The 19,151-nt window shown below is 48.2% G+C and overlaps 1 protein-coding gene across 1 annotated transcript; it reads left to right on the top strand.

Moving 5' to 3' along the window:
• Window positions 1–9,799: 9,799 nt before the first annotated feature.
• On the top strand, window positions 9,800–17,626 carry FAM210B (family with sequence similarity 210 member B). The gene is made up of 3 exons (XM_084887615.1): window positions 9,800–10,080; window positions 15,006–15,181; window positions 15,385–17,626. Exons 1-3 carry the CDS (start codon window positions 9,895–9,897, stop codon window positions 15,599–15,601), a joined length of 579 nt encoding a protein of 192 aa, XP_084743741.1. The 5' UTR covers window positions 9,800–9,894; the 3' UTR covers window positions 15,602–17,626.
• Window positions 17,627–19,151: the final 1,525 nt, after the last annotated feature.

Genomic DNA, 19,151 nt, shown 5'->3' with positions numbered 1-19,151 from the left:
TCTTGCTGCTTTTAAGATTCTCTTTGTCTTTTGCCCTTGCCATTTTAATTATGATGTGTCTTAATGTGGTCCTCTTTGGATTCCTCTTGTTTAGGGTTCTTTGTGCTTCTTGGACTTGTAAGTCTATTTCTTTCACCAGGTGGGGGAAGTTTTCTGTCATTATTTCTTCAAATAGGTTTTCAATATCTTGCTCTCTCTCTTCTTCTGACACCCCCATAATTCTGATGTTGGTACATTTGAAGGTGTTCCAGAGGCACCTTACACATTCTTCAAATTTTTGGATTTTTTTTTCTTTTTGCTCTTCCAGTTGGGTATTTTTTGCTTCTTCATATTTTAAATCTTTGACTTGATTCTTGGGATCCTCTAGCCTATTTTTGAATCTCTGTATATTATTCTTTATTTCAGTCAGTGTATGCTTAGTTTCTGACTGGTTCTTTTCCATTATTTTTTATTTTATTTTATTTTATTTGCATTCTAACTAAGATCCTTAAAGGTCTCACTAAGTCATAGAGAGGTTTTTAGAAAATTCTTGAATAACCTTATAACTGTGGTTTTGAACTCTATATCTGGTAGTTTGCTTTCCTCCATTTCTTTCATTTGTGACATGTTTTTGTTTTTGTTTTTGTTTTTTTTGTCTCCATATTTTGGCTGCTTCCTGTGTTGATAGAGTGGCCTTGAGTGATAGGTGGACTATAGGGCCCAGTGGCTCAGCCTCCCCAATCACCTGAGGTAGACATTCTTGGTGCCCCCTTTTGTGGGCTGCGTGCACAGTCTTATTATAGTTAAGCCTTGATTGCTGTTGGTATCACTGGGAGGAATTGGCTTTGAAGACCAGCTGTCTACAGTGGAAGAACTGCTGTACAGGAGACATCCTTATGGGACGGACTTGCTTCAGTGGGGCTTTGGTGCTCACTGAGTCTGCCCTTTGAGTGTGTTGCTTATGGATGTGAAGAGTTGTACTCTGGTATGGTCTAACCTGACCATTGGATACACTGGATCTTGGATCTCCAAGAAGGTGCAAAGTCAGCCACTGCCTGAGGCCACTCAGCAGGAGCTACAGACAGGGTTTAGAAGTGCCCAGATGAGGCCCAGCTGTGAAGCAAGGCAGGCTGCTGCTGCTGGCCCTTGGACCTTCTTTTGGAAGCTTTGGGACTCTCTGACCCAGCTGCAGTTTTATAGGTTTTAGACTGAGAAAGGACAGACCATTCATACACAAAAGCCACAGCTTGGGTGGGGTTGTAAATTGTTTGGAGCAGGGTCTCAGGGAATCACCAGGGCAGAGCAAACAGCAATGGCTGCCAGTCAGCCCTACACCAGAGAGGTCCCCACAATCCAGGCCCCCAAGCAGGAACAATGTTTGCTGCAAGCACCTCTGAGAGAAAGCTGCCCTTACATTCAAGCCTGATGCCAGATAGTCCAGATTCTCCCCATATGAGTCTGGGACCCAAGAGTCTTGCCTGGAACTGGAGTTCAGAGCAATAGGAAGCTTGTATCTCCCTTCCAATTGAAAAACAAAAACGAAGCAGCACACACAGCCCATTTCTCACGTGCCTCTGTACCTCCTTCCAGTCTCAATGCACTTTTTTCATTGAACTATCACTCAGCCAGCTTTCCCTGGTGGTTCTGGATGATAGTTGTTTTGTCTTTTAGTTGTAGTTTTGATGTGGTTTTGAGAAGCTATTTGCCTATGCTGCTATCTTGGTTCCATCCCACAAATAGCTTATCTTACGAAACCAGTAGATGTGTCCACGTTGGGCACATGATGTGCTAGAGCTAAAGGCAGCTGCCCCTTAGATGGATATGGCACTGCCCTCCCACATCAGCCTTGCCCTGTCTCATTTCCTGATCCCAGAATGATGTGCACCTGGTACATCCCAAAGACCCATTCCAGTCAGGAACACGCCGCTGTGCAGGGCCTGGACTCACCCTTTGCTTCTCAGGAAATAGTGCCTTTCCATTCACCATTTCCTTCCTCCCCCACCCCCCACCCTCCAGTAATTATCCCCTTTTCTGCTCATAGAATCAATAGGGGGTGTTTGAAGCGGGGAAAGAGGGCGATTGCTCAGCAGCCCTGGAGCTAGACCCACCAGGGTTTCCTGCCTGGCTCCACTACTCCAACCACTAATCTCTCTTCATCTTTTTCTAATCTGTAAATCTGCATCTGCTGTGTTTGCACGCTTCTCCTTAGAGATACTATGTCAGTTGAGCCATATGTTTTGCATAAATATGGACTCATTTTGATGTAACAAAAAACTTAGGAAAAAATAAAAGAAAAAGAAGCAATAACAACCCAAAAAGCCCTAGCCGGTTTGATTCCGTGGATAGAGCATCCGTCTGCTGACTGAAGAGTACCAGGCTTGATTCTGGTCGAGGGTGCATGCCCGGGTTGTGGGTTCCATCCTCAACAGGGAGCATGCAGGAGGCAGCCAATCAATGATTCTCTGTCATCATTAATTTTTCTATATCTCTCTCCCTATCCCTTCCTCTCTGAATCAATAAAAATAAGTGTGGGGGTTGTTTTTTGGGGAGGTTTTGGAGGGGTTTTTGGGGGTTTTTTTTGTGTGTGTTTGTTTGTTTTTCAAAAACAACCCAAATAAAGCACTCATTGAGTGGTTAAGATTATTTCCCTGTTTAGGTTTCACAAAAAGCAATTCGTGACTCAAGTGCAGAAGCTTATTGCTGAAAGCGCATTGCCCCGTCACTGTCTCAGGTCCTTGTATTTTCAGCTTGTAAAACTCTCCCCAAACAACAGGCAGGCTCTGCCTCTGCTCTTGGTGTTGGAAGCCTTTCGGAGGCCTGCAGCGCCACCTGCTGGGCGAGGGCACCTAGGACAGGGTTATCAGTGTCCGGGGCTGGACTGGTTGTTGAGGTTGAATCTGGCTGTCCCTGCCAGCATCACCCAGCTGCAGCCAGTCAGTCCGGTCCCCTATTGGCTGCCTCTTAGGCCCAGCTCCCCGGCTCTTGCCACCTTTGGGACCAGATCGCCTTCACGCACCAGGCAAAGTCCTCAGCCACAGAGAGTGCCTGAGATGCTGACCAAGAGGTCTCTGTCCTCCCACGGGCTGGGGGCCCAGGAGCCCAGACCACCCTCCTGCAGCCTCTCTAATGCCGTCATCTGCAAAATAGGAATAAATATAATGCCAGCCCCGTGGGCTTGTTCTTAGTTCCACAGGAGGCACTCGGGGTCTGGCAGCAAACCCTGCAATAAGGAGCAGGTGCTCACCGGCTGGAATCTCCTCTGAATGACACAATCGAACAAGGATAATAAGCGGGGTCCTCCTACCAGGACTCGGCAGCAGGTAGTTGCTGTCTGCCAGCTCTATTTGAAGAGCCTTACTGGGTCACCCTCCAGCACTCCCACAGTCAATCACATCATACTCCACTGTACAGATGAGGAAACACTCGGCGAGATTAAGGACGGTGCCAAGGTCAGCTAGCAGCAAGTAGCAGGACTAACATTCAAATGCCAGCAGCCTGTGTCTAGAAGTAACAAAAATATTCTTCCTGGATAGATATTGGGAGGTCGGATCTCTCCCCAGCCCACTTCCCACCCTTTTTCTTGGTAATCTATTAAAAGGAAAACGACGAATCAAATGGCTTTTTGTTTTCCCTGTGCACGCACACACACACACACACACACACACACACACACCCTGATCGTCCAAGAACCAACATCATTTAAAAATGCCCCTGCGTGTGGGAGGCTGAGGCCTGGCCCGCTGTGCAGAGGCTGGTGAAGATGTGGCTTCAGAGACCACTGGGCCGAGTTCCCACCGTGCGTCCCTAGCCTCTGGGCCAGCTCCTTTCCAAAGCCAGATCCGACTTACCCAGCGAGTCGCTCCCTCTCCTGCAGGCCCCGCTCAGGGCTGCTGCCATCCATGTGTCCCAGCCCCTGAGCCTCCACTAAAACCTGAACCTGGCCCCGCGGAGGGCAGGGAGACCACGAAAGACGGCTCCAGTAAGGGACAGCTGGCTCCACGTGAATGAGCAGAGAACTGACACACAAGCCTGTCCTGGTCAGAGGAGCAGACGCCACACCGTGACCAAAATGCAAAAAAAAAAAAAAAAGTGTACACAGAGGCTGGCGGGTTTGGCGGCTCAGTCCCCATGGTCCTCACTTCACTCGGGGCTCATCCTGCGACCTTAGGCCAAAGTCCTAGAATGAAGCTAATTGAAGTACAGAGTCATTCCCAGGCATCTCACCCATGGCATAAGGGAAGGCTGCAGATGGCTTACCCTGGGCACGAAGGGGGGACGGGAAAGGAAGAGGGTCAAGCCCTCTGCTCCACCTCCAGGCCTCCAGGTCCATCAGGTCCTCCCCTGGGACCCAGTGTTGCCAGCAGAGCCCAGGCAGAGTCCGTAGATCCTCCTCGGGGGCGGGCTCTTTGACCTGCCACCTTCTGACACAGCCACCAGGAGAAGACAAAGCTCCCATTTAAAGAAAGATAAGGCTGCTCTACCAACATGGGCAGATGTCCTTGGTGGTATATCCATGATAAAAGCAAATGGAGAACATGTTACAATCCCATTTTTTAGTTTTTTTGTTTTTGTTTTGTTTTGTTTGGGTTTAAAAAAAAAAAAAGGTCAAATAAAGCAACAGCCATAGGTGATTGTTCACACACAGAAACATGCCCAGAAGGACCTGCAGAGCGCTGACAAGGCCACTGCAGGGTTTTCCTGGGTCTCTTGCCCCAGACGCTAGGCACACGAGTTCTTCCTGGACACCAGCTACTCTCCAGTCCCTGACTTTGCTCCCATGTGGCACTTACCACCACCCCACCTCAGAGGGATGCAGAGCTTATTTGTTTAATGCTGTCTGTAAAGGTAAAGACACTCTGGAAAAGTTTAATTTTCCTTAGAGCAAAAAGAGAAAAGACACCCCCTCCCCTTTTCTTGCTGCATTTCCTTTAGAAATTTTGTGACGTTTCTTCAAAGTGAAGTAATCCTGCTAATTTTCACAACAAAGATCTGTGTTTAGTAAGAGCCTGAGAAATGTAAACATGAAGACAGATTATCCCTGACCCCTTGCCAAGGGGAGGCTTCATGGTGACCAGCTCCCTGTTGCAATCACATGCTTGTCGGAGAGATGAGAAGTTTGTTATTCCTGTGGATAAAGACACTTAGAAAACACTGATGGCCATGGCCGCCCTAATGACCAGGGGATTCAGGATGAACTTGTGTGGCAAATGGCACCTCCAAGTCCTCTGACCTGAGAACGAGTTATTGTTTATCTTGAGAACACGCATGTAACGGATTACCACCTGCTCAGCTTTATAAAAGGGTGAGGTTTCCTTCTGTCTTTGCCATATGCATCGCATTCTGCCTTAATATTTATTCAATAATATTCAATAATAAAACTGTTTTCTCTCCTCTTATTTTATAGGTTGGCAGATTTTTTTATGTATAATTACTAAAGGCCCAGTGCATGAAATTCGTGCACGGGGGACGGGGCGTCCCTCAGCCCAGCCTGCACCATCTCCAATCTGGGACCCCTAGAGGGTTGTCCTACTGCCTGTTTAGGCTTGATCCCCTGCCAGCCTGATTGCTCCTAACTGCCCTCCCTGCAGGCCTGGTCACCCTAACTGCTTTCCCCTACAGGCCTGGTTTCCCCCCCGCCCCAAATGCTCTCCCCTGCAGGCCTGGATCCTCCCCAACTGCCCTTCCCCTCAGGCCTGGTCACCCCAATTTCCCTCCTCTACTGGCCTAGTCCCCCTAACTGCCCTCCCCTGCAGGCTTGATCACCCCCAACTGCCCTTCCTTGCAGGCCAGGTCCCATCCAACTGCCCTCCTCTGCTGGCCTGATTGCCCACAACTGCCCTCCCTTGCAGGCCTGGTCCCTCCCAACTGCCCTTCCCTGCTGGCCATCTTGTGGTGGCCATCTTGTGTCCACATGGGGGCAGCCATCTTTGTCCACATGGGGCAGCCATTTTGTGTGTTGGAGTGACAGTCAATTTGCATATTATTCTTTTATTATATAGGATAGAGGCCTGGTGCATGGGTGGGGGCCAGCTGGTTTGCCCTGAATGATGTCCCAGATGAGGTTGGGGCTTTCTTGGGGTGTGGAGTGGCCTGGGCAAGGGGCCTGTGGTGGTTTGCAGGTCAGCCACGCCCCTTGGCAGCCCAAGCAGAGGCCCTGGTATCTGGAATTTATTTATCTTCTATAATTGAAACTTTGTAGCCTTGAGTGGAGTCCAGGGCTGGCCAGGGTGTGCGGAAAGCTTGCCTTCCTCCATTGCTGGGGAAACCCAAGCCTCCTGCTCCCTCCATGGCTGTAGCCATCTTGATTGGGTTAATTTGCATACTCACTTCTGATTGACTGGTAGGCGTGGCTTGTGGGTATGGCTGCAGTATGGTCAATTTGCATATTACTCTTCTATTAGATAGGATATTTCCCCAAAATATCTTCCCCAGTGTGCATAAGCTCTGTGGAGATTTTTTTGTTTTCCTAGTTCAGGGCTGTGTGCCTGGCACTGAGTAGGTGCTCCAAACACGTTTATTGAACAAGTAAATGGCCTTACTGGTTGTGTCATTTGAATTTTATTTTTTGCAATGAGCAAATATTACTTATAATTTAAAAAATCAATTGAGCTTCTAAAAACTCCACAATTGCCAACAGTACAGGCAGGTGCTGGTTTGCTTTACAGATATTGATTTTATTTCCTGTGAGTCCTGTTTCTCAGACACACATCAGTAGTCTTTACATCATTAGCATAGTACTTGAGACATTAACATTATCATTAGAAACCATTTTAGACATTATAAAAACAAGGGGACTGCAGACATCATAGTCTCAACTAATCCAGATCCTTCCTAAGTATTGATAAATTTCTGTTTCTATCTCAAAGGCAGTTGAGAAGAGATTCTGAAAATGCCACATCAGCATCTCCATCCTCCAACCAGCTACTATCAATACTTTCCTCAAAGGACACAATAAAGCCCACATCACTTCTCAGAATGAATAATGAAGTTGTGCTCACTACGACTAGATTTCTGGAGGGTATTGTATGTACCAAGCCCTATGACAACTATCCTCAGTTTATGATTCCTCTTAATCTTCACAGCAACCCCATGAGGTGGGCACTGTATTATTCTCATTTTACAGATAATAAAACTGAAGTTCAGAGATGTTGAATGAGTTGCCCAGTCACACAATTAATGCACAGTAAAGGGACACAGCCCCAGGCAATCCATGAAATGCCATTAGTCCCAAAGCATTGGACCAATTTTCCACATTATTTGTGGAAAGAAGAGGAAACCCAACAAGGCAGGAACCCGGGGCAGGAGGAATCAGAATTCCTCTAAAAACTCTGAGCTCCTGCCATGTGCCAGGCACTAGGGTAAGCACCCTAAAGATGTTATCCCCTTTAAGCCTCACACTAACGAAGGTGTTTACTATCACTGTCCCCACATCAGCGGTGAGGGCTGTGTGTGAGCACAGGAAGGGGCAGTGACTTGCCAAGGGGCCACAATCAGCAAAGTGGCTGAGTCAGAATCAAATCCAGGTTGTTCTGTCACCACGGCCCATGTTCTTTCTCAACATGATGCAGAAAGCAGAGATAGTGACCCAAAATCACTCCTAGTTCAAACAGGGACAAAGCTCCCATGGGGTGGGCCAGTCAGAGAAAGGGGTCACTCTGAAGTGAGTGGCAGCAGCTACCACGGTTCTTTTGTGTCCGTCATCTCCAAGACCAGGGAGGGACCCTGGCCTGTATTTCTCCTGTTTCCCTTTGTGCCCAGCACAGCACCAAGCAGGACACTGATGCTGGATGAATAGTTGCCAAGCAAATTAGCTAATGCACGTGTCTCCTTTTACAAGAGCCTCTAGCTCCTGCCTTCCCGGTTTCCAATTTGGTAGTGGTCCAAGAGGCTTGCATGATGGAGAGAAGAGGGGTGAGGAGTGAAGCCTCTGGGGCACTGACTCCATGCCTATGGTGCACTCACTGGATTGCTTTTCATTCTTTCAGGAAGCCAGAGATGCGGGTGATGTTAGCCCCATATTACAGAAGAGAAAGCCAAGGCTCGGGGAGGTTACACAGCTAATTGTCGCAAGCTCCAGAACTCAACTCTGACCTGTTTGCCTCCCAAGACCCTGCATCTCAGAGCGAGAAGCATCAGCAGGTGCTGTGTGATGGAAGCAAACCACACACAGTTTCCACATGCAGTTGGAAACCATAAGCACATGTTGAATGATCCAGTAAATGAGTGGTTGAGACAGTTTTAAGGAGTTACCAACACCATCTGTTGCTGCAAGCTGCCACAAATGATGGGAACTGGAAAAGGAAAAAAAAAAAAAAAAGGTTGATGGATTTGGCAATTAATTTCGAGGGGGCACCTACATATCCATTATAGTCTATATTAGTCAGCTCAGACAGCCATAACGAAAGATCATAAATTTGTGTGGCTTAAACAACAGAAATGTATTTTTCTCACAGTTCTGAAGGCTGGAATTTGGGGTCAGGGTACCAGCATAACATAACACCATACACCAGAAAGTGATGGATCAATTGCCCATCAGGGCACATGCCCAGGTTGCAGATTCAATACCAGTCCAGTGAGTGCAGGAAACAATGGAACAATATTTCTCTCTCACATCAATGTTTCTCTCTCCTTTCTCTCTGAGATCAATATAAATGAACGATAAATGAATAAATAATGTTCTATTAGTATGGTTTTAACAGGAAAGACAATAGGGATCTATGAAGTGAAAAATTCATTATAATGCATATGTACAGTATGACCCTATTTTAAAAATATATATATTTATTGGTTGATTTCAGAGGGAGGGAGAGGGAGAGATAGATAGAAACATCAATGGTGAGACTCATTTATCAGCTTCTTCCTGCATGCCCTCTTCTGGGGATTGAGCCCAAAACCTGACTGGGAATCATCTTGTGACCTCCTGGTTCACAGAGCAATGCTCAATCACTGAGCCCCTCCTGCCGGACCCCATTTTTATCAAAACCAGGTACATGAGGTACATTGGCAAGACCTCACTCCTAGACAAAAGTCTGAAATTGCCCAAACTCCTTTGCAGCTAGGTTTCTGGATATGAATTCGTGTCTGCCGATTGGATGCGCTTGCACAATATTTTGAAGGCAGAAGTGGGGCAGAGGCATCTTCCCGTGGTTTGGGCTGTTTGCTGCTGGTGATCATGTGTGCAGAGATGTGGAGGTTTCCTGCAGCGGAATCCAGGCTGTGCACAGGCAGCTGTGGCAGAGGCAGTGCCCAGTGACCTGTTTTGTGGGAGCTGGAGGGCACTGCAGGGGCAGCAGTTTCCGGATCCCCGGGTCACAGCTGTGCCAGAGTGTCCTAGAATTCAGCTGTGGCTGAGGGGGCCGCTAGCCATGGAGTCTTTCCTCCAGCTTTCCGATGATTTCCCAAGCACCAATTCCCTGTGCTACGTTCTTTCCTGCCTAAAATAGCAAAGATTTAAAGACATTTTGGATCCTCTACTTTCAATGAAAAAAAAAAATGCTTTACAGAGTCAGGTGTGCGAGGTGGGTGAGGTGTTGTGGAAGGCTCCCTCCTAACCAAAGATTGTTATCTGCTCATAGTTACGGAATACCATGGCAGCTGTGTGTCCCATCCTTCCTGTGGCCTTGACACTTCCCGCCACGTCCTCTCTGGGAGCTGGGACCACCTGTGGTCGCCGGCAGAACCCCCACCAAGGCTCCAAGGACGCGGGTCCGTAGCCCCGCCCACTCCGCCGGGGTTTCCAGCTCCGGCCACGCCCACCCCGAGCGACTTCTGGGCCCCGGCGGGGCGGGGCCTGTGGGCGGGGCGGGGCGGGGCCAATCAGGACGCGCGCGCATTCCGGCCCCGCCCACGCTGCTCGGGACTCCAGCTCGCTTTCCCTCCGGTCGGCCGCGCGACCCCCGCGCCTCGCCGCGCGCCATGGCCCGTCTCCTGGTGCTGCTGGGCCCGGCGGGCAGGATCGGTGCCCGCGTCGGGCCTCGCGCCTCCTGGCCCCTGGGCGCCGCGGCCCCCAGCGCCCCGCCGCCCCTCTTCCTGCCGTTGCTCGGACCGGGGCCGCACGCCCGACTGCTGTGCGCGGCCCGCGGGGACTCCGGCAGCCGCCAGGTAAGCCTCTCCACCGTACCCCACCCCACCCCGACTCCGGCTTCCGATCCCGGGCCACTTCCGCCAAAGGAGAGCTTTGCCCGCGAAGTTGCCCGAGACCGAGCTCCTCAAGGGTCCCCCGACCCCAAATTTCTGCCAGCCAAGGAAGCGAGCCTCCCAGATGACACCTGAGAAACAGGTTGTGGCCAGTTTAGCGATCTGCCCAAGTCCGCGTCTCTCGCGGGGAGGCCCAGGTCCCCAAAGTGTCCTAGGTGAGGCCTTCACTTGGTATCAGGTTGGCCCTCAGAGTTGTTCCCTTTTAAAGTCACGTTAGCGCCTCATCACCGGGCCTGGGAGGAGGCTGCTGGGAGTTGTTAGAGTCAAGCTAATCTTACCTAGTCAAAATAGCAGACTTCAGGCAAGACTCACCCAAGAATAAGTTATTTCATTGCCATTGCCTTCTCTGTATAGTAAATGAAAACCACTTCCATTCAGAATAGAAATAAAGGTGTGTGTGTGTGTGTATACATACATATATGTATGTTGTTGTTTTCCCTTTAAGTGTGTCTCCTTAAAGAAAGAGTCTAATGGAGAGAGGAGACTAACAAGTTGTGTTGGAACATGCAGAACCCCGCCTCCTGACCTAGCAGGGTCTCGGGCTTGGCACCCGGCAGTCCCTTCTGCTCCCCCATCGGACAGATCCTGTCTGTAAGTCCTGAGCCCAGTTTGGGGATCTTCAGGGGTCCGGCACCCTCCACACACACCCAGCTGCTTCCTGTGATTCTTCATGGCTCAGCCCTTCCTCCAGGAAGCCTTCCCTGATCACCAGTGATGCCTTGGGTGCCTCCATTGGCCCCCTCAGACCCATGGGTGTGGATCTTTCTGTGCTCATCATCTGGAATGCTCTCCTGAATTGTCTGCCCCAGCAGCCATATCAATCTGTCCCCTGTCCAGTTCCTGGCACTGGCATGTATGTGTGTGTGTGTGTGTGTGTGTGTGTATGTGTAAGAGAGAGAGAGAGAGAGAGAGGTGTACAGCAAGCATGTCAAACTCAAAGGCTAGCACGGGTCAAATAAACAAGGTTCAAGTTTGTGTTGGTCACACAAAAAAACAAAAGCTTCAATAGAAACGTAGGTTTATTTCAATAGATACATGCTGAATACAAAGGGCTGAAATAAATGAATAATCGTTAACATAAAATAATAGAACACTTTAATAAAAATTAATATTTTTTTATTCAACATTAACTTATCAGACACTGAATAACTGCACAAATTAATAAATGTCACATAAATAAAACTATTTTTCTTGTTCTTTGAAAGCGAAATATTTCCTGTTGTGCACACCAAACAAGTCAGTCCAAGACTAATGACGTGGCCATCGGCTGCTAAAATATTCGCTGCTGGTATTAGTGGAGAGAAGTGATGCGCCTGTAAGTCACATAAGGGAAATAAGTGCAACATCATAGTAATCAGTCATTAGTGAGCATTGTAGTTCTTTATTAATGATTATGTATACATTATAATTATGTATAATATTTTCAAAGTACTCAGAACCAATACAGACTAAACACAATATAGTGTTTATTAGTAATAATATTTATCAAATGAGTGAAAATAGGTGTAAACAACTTGTAAGATCTTTGGTTCATTCCTCAAACCTTCCTGCTCCTTCTAGTACAGCCTTTGTACTTTTATGAATATTGGAGGGGCATCACACACACACTCATGCTCACGTATATGAAAGCATTAGGTCTAAGTACAGGCACTGGGATATACAGTGTCTGCATCCCAGGCAGAGCCTACCGTGTAAGGCAGTATTTCACTAAAAAATAAATGTCTGAAAAGTCTCCATTCCTTACAAGTCACCTCTTCATAACTTCCTTTATTTTAGCTTTAGTCTCCTCCAGGGTAGGAAGAAAAATGCATGGCTCACAATGCTTAAAGATTCTCTTCCTACCCAGATAGAAGGAAGAAAATGGTCCAGGTCACATTCTAACTCAGGAAAGTTAAAAACGATCCCTTGTGTCTGGATATGGTCCCTCCCACTCCCTTGCAGCAGACGCTGGTTCTTTTGTAGCTGGAAGCCGACTGCGTTGTTCCGTCTCTTTCTGGGCCATAGGCCTTTTGCCAAAAACAGAGGTGGTAAAGAAAGGGCCTCCTCAGAGACGGCTGCGCTCGGTCCAGTGCGCGGACAGATGGGCATCGTGGGCTTGGTCAGCTCCCAGCCATCACCGGCCTCCGCCAGAAGGTCAGTTAGCACTTGGAGCTGCAGTTCGCTGGTGTTCGAACTATCAGGGCCCAGCACCTGGCAGCTCTCCCATCTGCGGTGTGATTATGAGGGAGCAGCCACTCGGCGGGTGGGCGGCAGACAGTCAAAGGCTGCGAGGAGAGGGGTCACATGTGCTGGCCAACCAAAAGGAGGAGACTGCTCACAGCTTTTCTTTCCCCTCAGGGCCTGGAGGTCCCAGGGTGTCCTCCTTTAGGAACGCTCCCCTCTTAGGACAGGATGGGGACTCTGCTGAGGAGCTTAGAGGCCGTGTGGCTGGGTGGTAACCAGCGCAGTAACCAGTCCAGGCACTGCCAGCCCACTCGTCGCTCCCCGCCCCAACCTCCCATCCAAGTATTAACCAGGCCCGACCCTGCTTAGCTTCTGAGATCAGATGCATTCAGGGTGGTATGGCCATAGACCTGCCCCAACCTCTGTGTCCTGCCTGTCAAAGCGGGAGCGACAGAGTGGTCACGTGGCAGGGTTTGGGGGGTTGTTATGAAGTGATGACTTTCCAGCGCCAAGCCCAACGCAGTACTCAATAGGACACTGGTGGTTTTCAAGCCTTTCCAAAAACGCTATCTTACCACCTGTCAGAATGTCAGAATTCAATCTCTCCGTCGCCCCTCACTGGATTTCGCTGGCCCTCCCCCTTTATAAAGTGTTCCTTTTGAGTCTGAAAAACACACACAAGTCAAAACAGAAAGGCAGTGAGGAATATTGTTCGTCCCACTCCCTCCCCCGTGACCTCAACACAATTCCCAGGGATGCAAATAGCATTTAATGGAACAGATTTCATTCCAAGGCCAATGCTTCTGAGTTTTGGAGGCTGTGTCTCCAACTGCAGTTTGGGGACAAAAAGGGTGCTCTTTCAATTGGGAGTAAAGACAAGACTCTTAACTTATAAATCTGAGTTTTATACCGCGGGAGGAGAGCTGTTATGTATGATTCAAACTCAAGGAAGGTTCTGGGCAAACAGACCAGCACGTCTGAGCCACCTGGGGCCCCGCAGAGGTCCAAGCTGCTCCGAGCAGGCTGGGCAGGGCTGGGACATGCCCTGTCTCTGGCGGGCACACCTGGCTGAATGTGGGGCCTCTGCTGTGTGCACTGCTGCCCTGTGTATTTCACCTTCATTCCAGGGGTCCTCTCCTACCTCTTAGGGCAGTGGTCAGCAAACTGTGGCTTATGAGCCACAGTTTGCCACTCTGTTGACTAATGAGTTTGCCGACCACTGCTAAGGCATTACCGTTACCCAGAAGTTTTGACTTCAGGTTAAAGATATTACATTAAAATGTTTTTTAAGTGTTTTTCCCTAGCAGTTGTCTGCAAACTCATTAGTCAACAGAGTGGCAAACTGTGGCTCGAGAGCCGCAGTTTGTCGACCACTGTCTTAGGGATTCTGGGCTATCAATGCTCGTACCTTTGAAGTGTGGCTCTCAAAATATAGGGAGGAAGGCGCGCTGGCCTCTTCCAGGCTATAGAGCTGATCCAGACACAAGAGCTCCGAGGTCGGTCCAGGGCTAGAGAGATCTCCTGACTAAAAAAAGGTGAGCTCCATATTGGGGCGTTTTCATCTTTGTTGTCCTAACTCAACGCTTTGGCTTTTTTGTTTCTTCCAAACATTGCAGACCCGTAGTGCTCAGTAGATGTTAGCAGATACCACGTGCAGTGAGCTGTGTCTGTTATGGCCCGGATTGGCCCTTCCTGTACCTGTGGGGATGGCAGGGTAAATCTGGATTCTGGAAGTAAACGTGCCGTCGCTTCTGCACAGGTTTTCTGGGCACCCACGTGCTTGTTTCATAGCGATTAGCATGGCTGTCGAGTGCTCAGGCTGTGGCCTCAGGCCACCTGAGTTCCAGTTGTGCGACTCCCGGCCCGTTCCTCAGCCTGAGCTGGTGTCGCTCCTCTTGAAGGTGGAAAGAGCAATAATAGCTATTTCCAGGTTTGGGAAGATGAAGGCAGACAGCAGATGGACAGAATCATGTGAGCACTACCTGTCCCAGAGCACGTGCTCACTAGAGTCATCATTGCCCCCAAGTGTATGAGCCCTGAGGCCTTAGTGCCTCTTGTGGATGGAACCACAAATTTAATTTGTGTAAATAAACACATTTATTACTCTACTGTTCCGGGGTCAGCAGCCTACACTGGGTCTCACAGAGTAAAGTCAAGGTGTTGGCTGGGCTGGTTGCTCCTGGAGGCTCTGGGGAGAGCCCACTTCCTGTCTCTCCAGTTTCCAGAGGTGCTGGCCATCCTGTTGTCAAGCCAGCAGGAGCACCCTTCAGCCTCAGGCTCTGCTGCTGTCCTCACATCTGCTCCTCCAGCCCTCCTGCCTCCCTCGCAGGGACTCTTAGCTTCACATGGTCCCCCTCAGAGAGTCCAGGACGACCTGCCCATCTAAGATCCTGAACCTGATCACTGGGGCACGATCCTTTTGTAAGGTGTCAGTCTCAGCTCTGAGAACTAGGACTGGGACATCTGTGGGCCATCATTCTGCCCATCATACTGTACCAGCCTTTCACTGTGTTAGTGGCTAAGTGGGTGTTAATTAGCCTGAGCTCTCCAGTAAGACAGGCACCCACTGCAGAGGGAAGAGTAGAGACTGTGATGTGGAAGCTGGTGGCCACCACTGACACCCACTCCTGACCTAGACGCTCTCCCCTTCTCTGGTTTGTGCACAGAACCCCAGCAAAACCACCGCGACAGCAGTGAGCGGCATCAGCGATACAGAGGAGAGAAAGCAGAGCAAGTCCCAGCAGCTGAAGAAGGTTTTTCAAGAATACGGAGCCGTTGGCGTGTCCGTGCACATTGGAATCTCACTGATCTCCCTGGGCATGTTTTACATGGTAGTCTCGAGGTGAGATTGCTGGCAGTAACCAATGTTTGTTTTCTGCTGTCATGGGGGATTCTTTGGGAATAATTACCTTCTGTCCAAGACTTTATTCATCTAGCTACTGTCATCACATCTTTTAAAATAATGTCAATCTCAGAGCCAAATTGTCATCTCAGGGTAACCCTGTGCTCGAATAATTGTTTTGTTTTTGCCTTTTTCCCCTCCAGTGGTGTGGACATGTCTGCCATCCTGCTTAAGCTCGGTGTTAAGGAGTCGTTGGTTCAGTCAAAAATGGCCGCAGGCACAAGCACCTTCGTGGTGGCCTATGCCATCCACAAGCTGTTCGCGCCCGTCAGAATCAGCATCACCTTGGTGTCCGTGCCCTTGCTGGTCAGGTATTTTCGGAAAGTGGGATTTTTTAAACCTCCCCCTGCAAACCCTTGATGAACTCTTCAACTCTGGGCCTGGAGACCCCTTTGTGTTAAATTTCACAATTCGGGTTGATTTTAGGGTTATCGGGTTTGTTTTTGTTTTGGGGGACAGGGACTACTTTCTGTGTTGGCATGGGTAAGATTTACTTTTGCCAGCAAAATGTGGGTGTTAAATTGTAATTTGTTTGCTTTATACGTTTTGCTAGGGCTGTTCATCATAGGACTTACATGCATTATCTAAAATGTCAGCAAAGCATCACAAAAGCATCATCGTCATCTGTTAGCTTACCAGCTTGCTTTAGGAACTGTTTCTCAGAAAAATGGCCCTAGAGGTCCATCTTTGTTCACATTCTTAAAGAGCAACGCTTCATTAAGCTAATTTTAAAATTCCCTTCCCTCCAGTATCTGTGGTCAGGCTGCCTGCTGTTTAATATGCAATATTCTGCAGAACAGCTGCCAGTGCTGTCATTAATGAAGCAGAATTGAAGACTTAACAGTATGTAATAATTAGCATCAACTTCTTTACATTCGTTACACTTGTCTGGGGCAGTGGTCGGCAAACTGTGGCTGGCGAGCCATATGCGGCTCTTTAGCCCCTTGAGTATGGCTCTTCCACAAAATACCATGTGCAGGTGCACACGTACAGTGCAATTGAAACTTCATGGCTCATGCGCAGAAGTCGGTTTTCGACCTGGGCGAGTCTATTTTGAAGAAGTGGCATTAGAACACTCAAAGGGCTAAAGAGCCTCATGTGGCTTGCAAGCCGAGTTTTGCCTACCACTGGTCTGGGGGAAAGAAAAACAAGTATTTCCGGTGTGTTTCTTTAGTCCCAAAACCCCATCAGATCCAGACATGCAGGGGGCTATCTCAGGTTGTCCTTTGCAAATTTCATGAAAGTAGGTCAGGGTCATTTGTCTCTGTCCAGGTGAAATGTGGAAACTTGTCCAACAGTAATGGCGTCCTGAGGCTCATGTCGCCAGGTCCTCAGGAAGTGGACGTTGCACATATGGAAAGCTGAGACAATCCTGGCCCAACCCTGTATTTCTCAAACTCCAGACATTCCAGAACTGTCAGTGTTTACATTCTGTTGCTACTTATATTTCCAACTGTGTTAAAATTATGTACAGTAACAAAGATTTTAAGTCACGCTCTAAAAAGGAGAGATAGTAGCACTTGCTATAAATGGAAGACATATAGGAGCCGGGGGAGGGAAGAAATGTCTCCGTTGTCTGCGCTGGCGGAGCCTCCTTGGGCCTCAGCATCAGTGCACGCTGCTGCCCTCCAGGCTGCACTCACTCTGAGCTCTGGCTCCACACTCAGAACCGCAGTCTAAGTTCTGTCCTGGTCAAGGGAGTTAGTTGTGTTTCTCTTTCTGGCTCCCTTTTTGCCCACCACTGCCCATTATGTTTAATTACATTTAGGACAATCAGAAAACTAAAGGTACTATATCATCTGACAGTCCTGAGTTTATGATCTGGCTGTTGACAGTCCCCTAGTAATCCATGTCCATCACTTCAGTTTTACAAATGTCATTATGGAACAAATTCCCCATTTATAAGATCCCTAGAGTGGTTCATTTTGTTTTATTCCTTTCAAAGCAATTAGCTCAGTGCCAAAAGGTTTTACCAGTTTCAAATGGAAACTGACTTTCTGGAATTTAAGTTCAAGGACAGTCACGCAGCGGATCGAGATGCCCAATACTGGTTCAAGGTCACTCTTCATGTGGTCCAGACCAACATTTTTTTAAAAATGTTTTTATTGATTTTAAAGAAAAAGATAGAAACATGATTGGCTGCCTCCTGCACACCCCCCACAGGAGATGGAACCCACAACCGGCCATGTGTCCTGACAGGGAATCAAACTAGTGACCTTCTGGTTCATGGGTTGATGCTCAACCACTGAACCACACTGGCCTGGGAGACCCGCATTTTCATCTCATCTGTCTTTATAAACCATTGGCTTCAGGCTCCTAACCCCCTTCTATACCAAACAGATCCCTCATAATACCTATGCAAAAAAAAAAAAAACCACACACACACACACACAAAAATAAATAAATAAATAAATAAATAAATAAATAAATAAATAAAACCTCTTATAGATTTAAGGGCTTAAATTTTAAACTTTGTGTTTGGAGTGATGGGAGTGGACTGAAAGGGCAAGCAATAAAACTAATTATCACATCAAATAGCCATAGCGTCTCTTCTCAGCCCTGACTCCACTCCTCTCCCATGACCAGTGGTCAGAAGAGCAGAACCGAGAGGGTGAGGAAATTAAAGGACCGGTATGTCAATTCACCAGCAGGCTCTACAAATGGCTTGTATTTTCACTGTTTTTATGCAACTAGGAATAAAACGGATGATCTATTTTTAACATGTAAGGCATTGTTCACCTCTCATTTTTTAATCTAACAAAATGAGCAGCTTAAGTGCCGTGAAACAAACCTCTCTGTAGTTTATGAAACTTTGATTGCTCTCTGGTAAGCAATAATTGATGCTGATTGTGAAGCAGCACTGTGTGACTACGATGGACTGTATTCTTGCTGTGTGGGATTCTGGTTGGGGAAACGGCAGTTTAGCTACTATATCAGGTGAAGTTAGTCACGTCACATTAACTATAGCTGGGGTGGAAGGTACATGAAGTATTACTACTTTGGAAAGGTGGAAGTTGGGTCAGCTCAAAGCTAATTGGACACTGCAGTTGTGTTGAAGTTGCCATGACTACTTCAACATTGATATGGAAGTGGGTGTTCGCCACTTCCTTACATTTTGGACATTTTTGATATTTAGTCTCTTGCATTGAAAGTTGGCCATGAAAGCATATTTGTCTACTAATTCTCAGTAAGTTTAACACTTCTACCTTTTCCTTCATCCTTGTCAAGTTCACCATCTTTGGTCGATGAGCAGATTACGTTGGCAGCTAGAAACAGTACGTAACTCTGCATGTTAGGAGGCACATAGAACTTGAGACCAAAAATGGGACAGACCTGCTCATTTCCAGGCCAACAGTGAACAGGTGAAGTCACCCCCATACTCCAGACCCATGTGTGTTTATGTTTCCAGTTTACACATATGCTGTAACTCCAGTGTAATAGAAAAATAAGCCCCTAGGTGTGCCATGGAGCCAGGTGATCGGGAGCACAGAAGGGGCTTCCACTTTTATAAGCCGCAGTGAACCCTGGGCAAGCCCAGATCCCTCTTTGGGGAAAAATGAGGGATCCTAGTTAAGGGAACATTCCTTCACCAGAGAATCCAGACAAACCACACTTGAAAAGTCAGCTTGCAAAGAACCAACTCACCCATGTATGGGGCTCTTTGCCATCCTGCCAAGACCAGGGCAGAGCCCCAAGGTGGGCAGGCGGGGATGTGGATGCTCCTGACTCCTCCCCTATCTCCTGACCACCCGCAGCACTGGCTCAGCCCTCCTCCGCTCAGCCCGTGCCAGCCCAGGAGCACCACTTCTGTGACTTCTGCTGAGTGACTGTCAGTGCATCCACAGGATGAGGACCACCGAGGAGTCAGCTCTGTGAGCTGGGCTGTCACTGAGCACTGCACTGCATGTCC

Source organism: Pipistrellus hanaki, assembly GCF_964339955.1.
Source record: "Pipistrellus hanaki genome assembly, chromosome: 6".
Taxonomy (NCBI): Eukaryota; Metazoa; Chordata; class Mammalia; order Chiroptera; family Vespertilionidae; genus Pipistrellus; species Pipistrellus hanaki.
Note: the sequence above shows the minus strand (reverse complement) of the source record. Positions and strands in the feature narration are given on the sequence as shown.

Coding starts and splice junctions, on each gene's coding strand:
- FAM210B (XM_084887615.1), top strand. CDS start 9,895: ATGGCCCGTCTCCTGGTGCTGCTGGGCCCGGCGGGCAGGATCGGTGCC. Junction 10,081..15,005: donor GGGACTCCGGCAGCCGCCAG/GTAAGCCTCTCC, acceptor GTTTGTGCACAG/AACCCCAGCAAAACCACCGC. Junction 15,182..15,384: donor TTTTACATGGTAGTCTCGAG/GTGAGATTGCTG, acceptor TTTCCCCTCCAG/TGGTGTGGACATGTCTGCCA.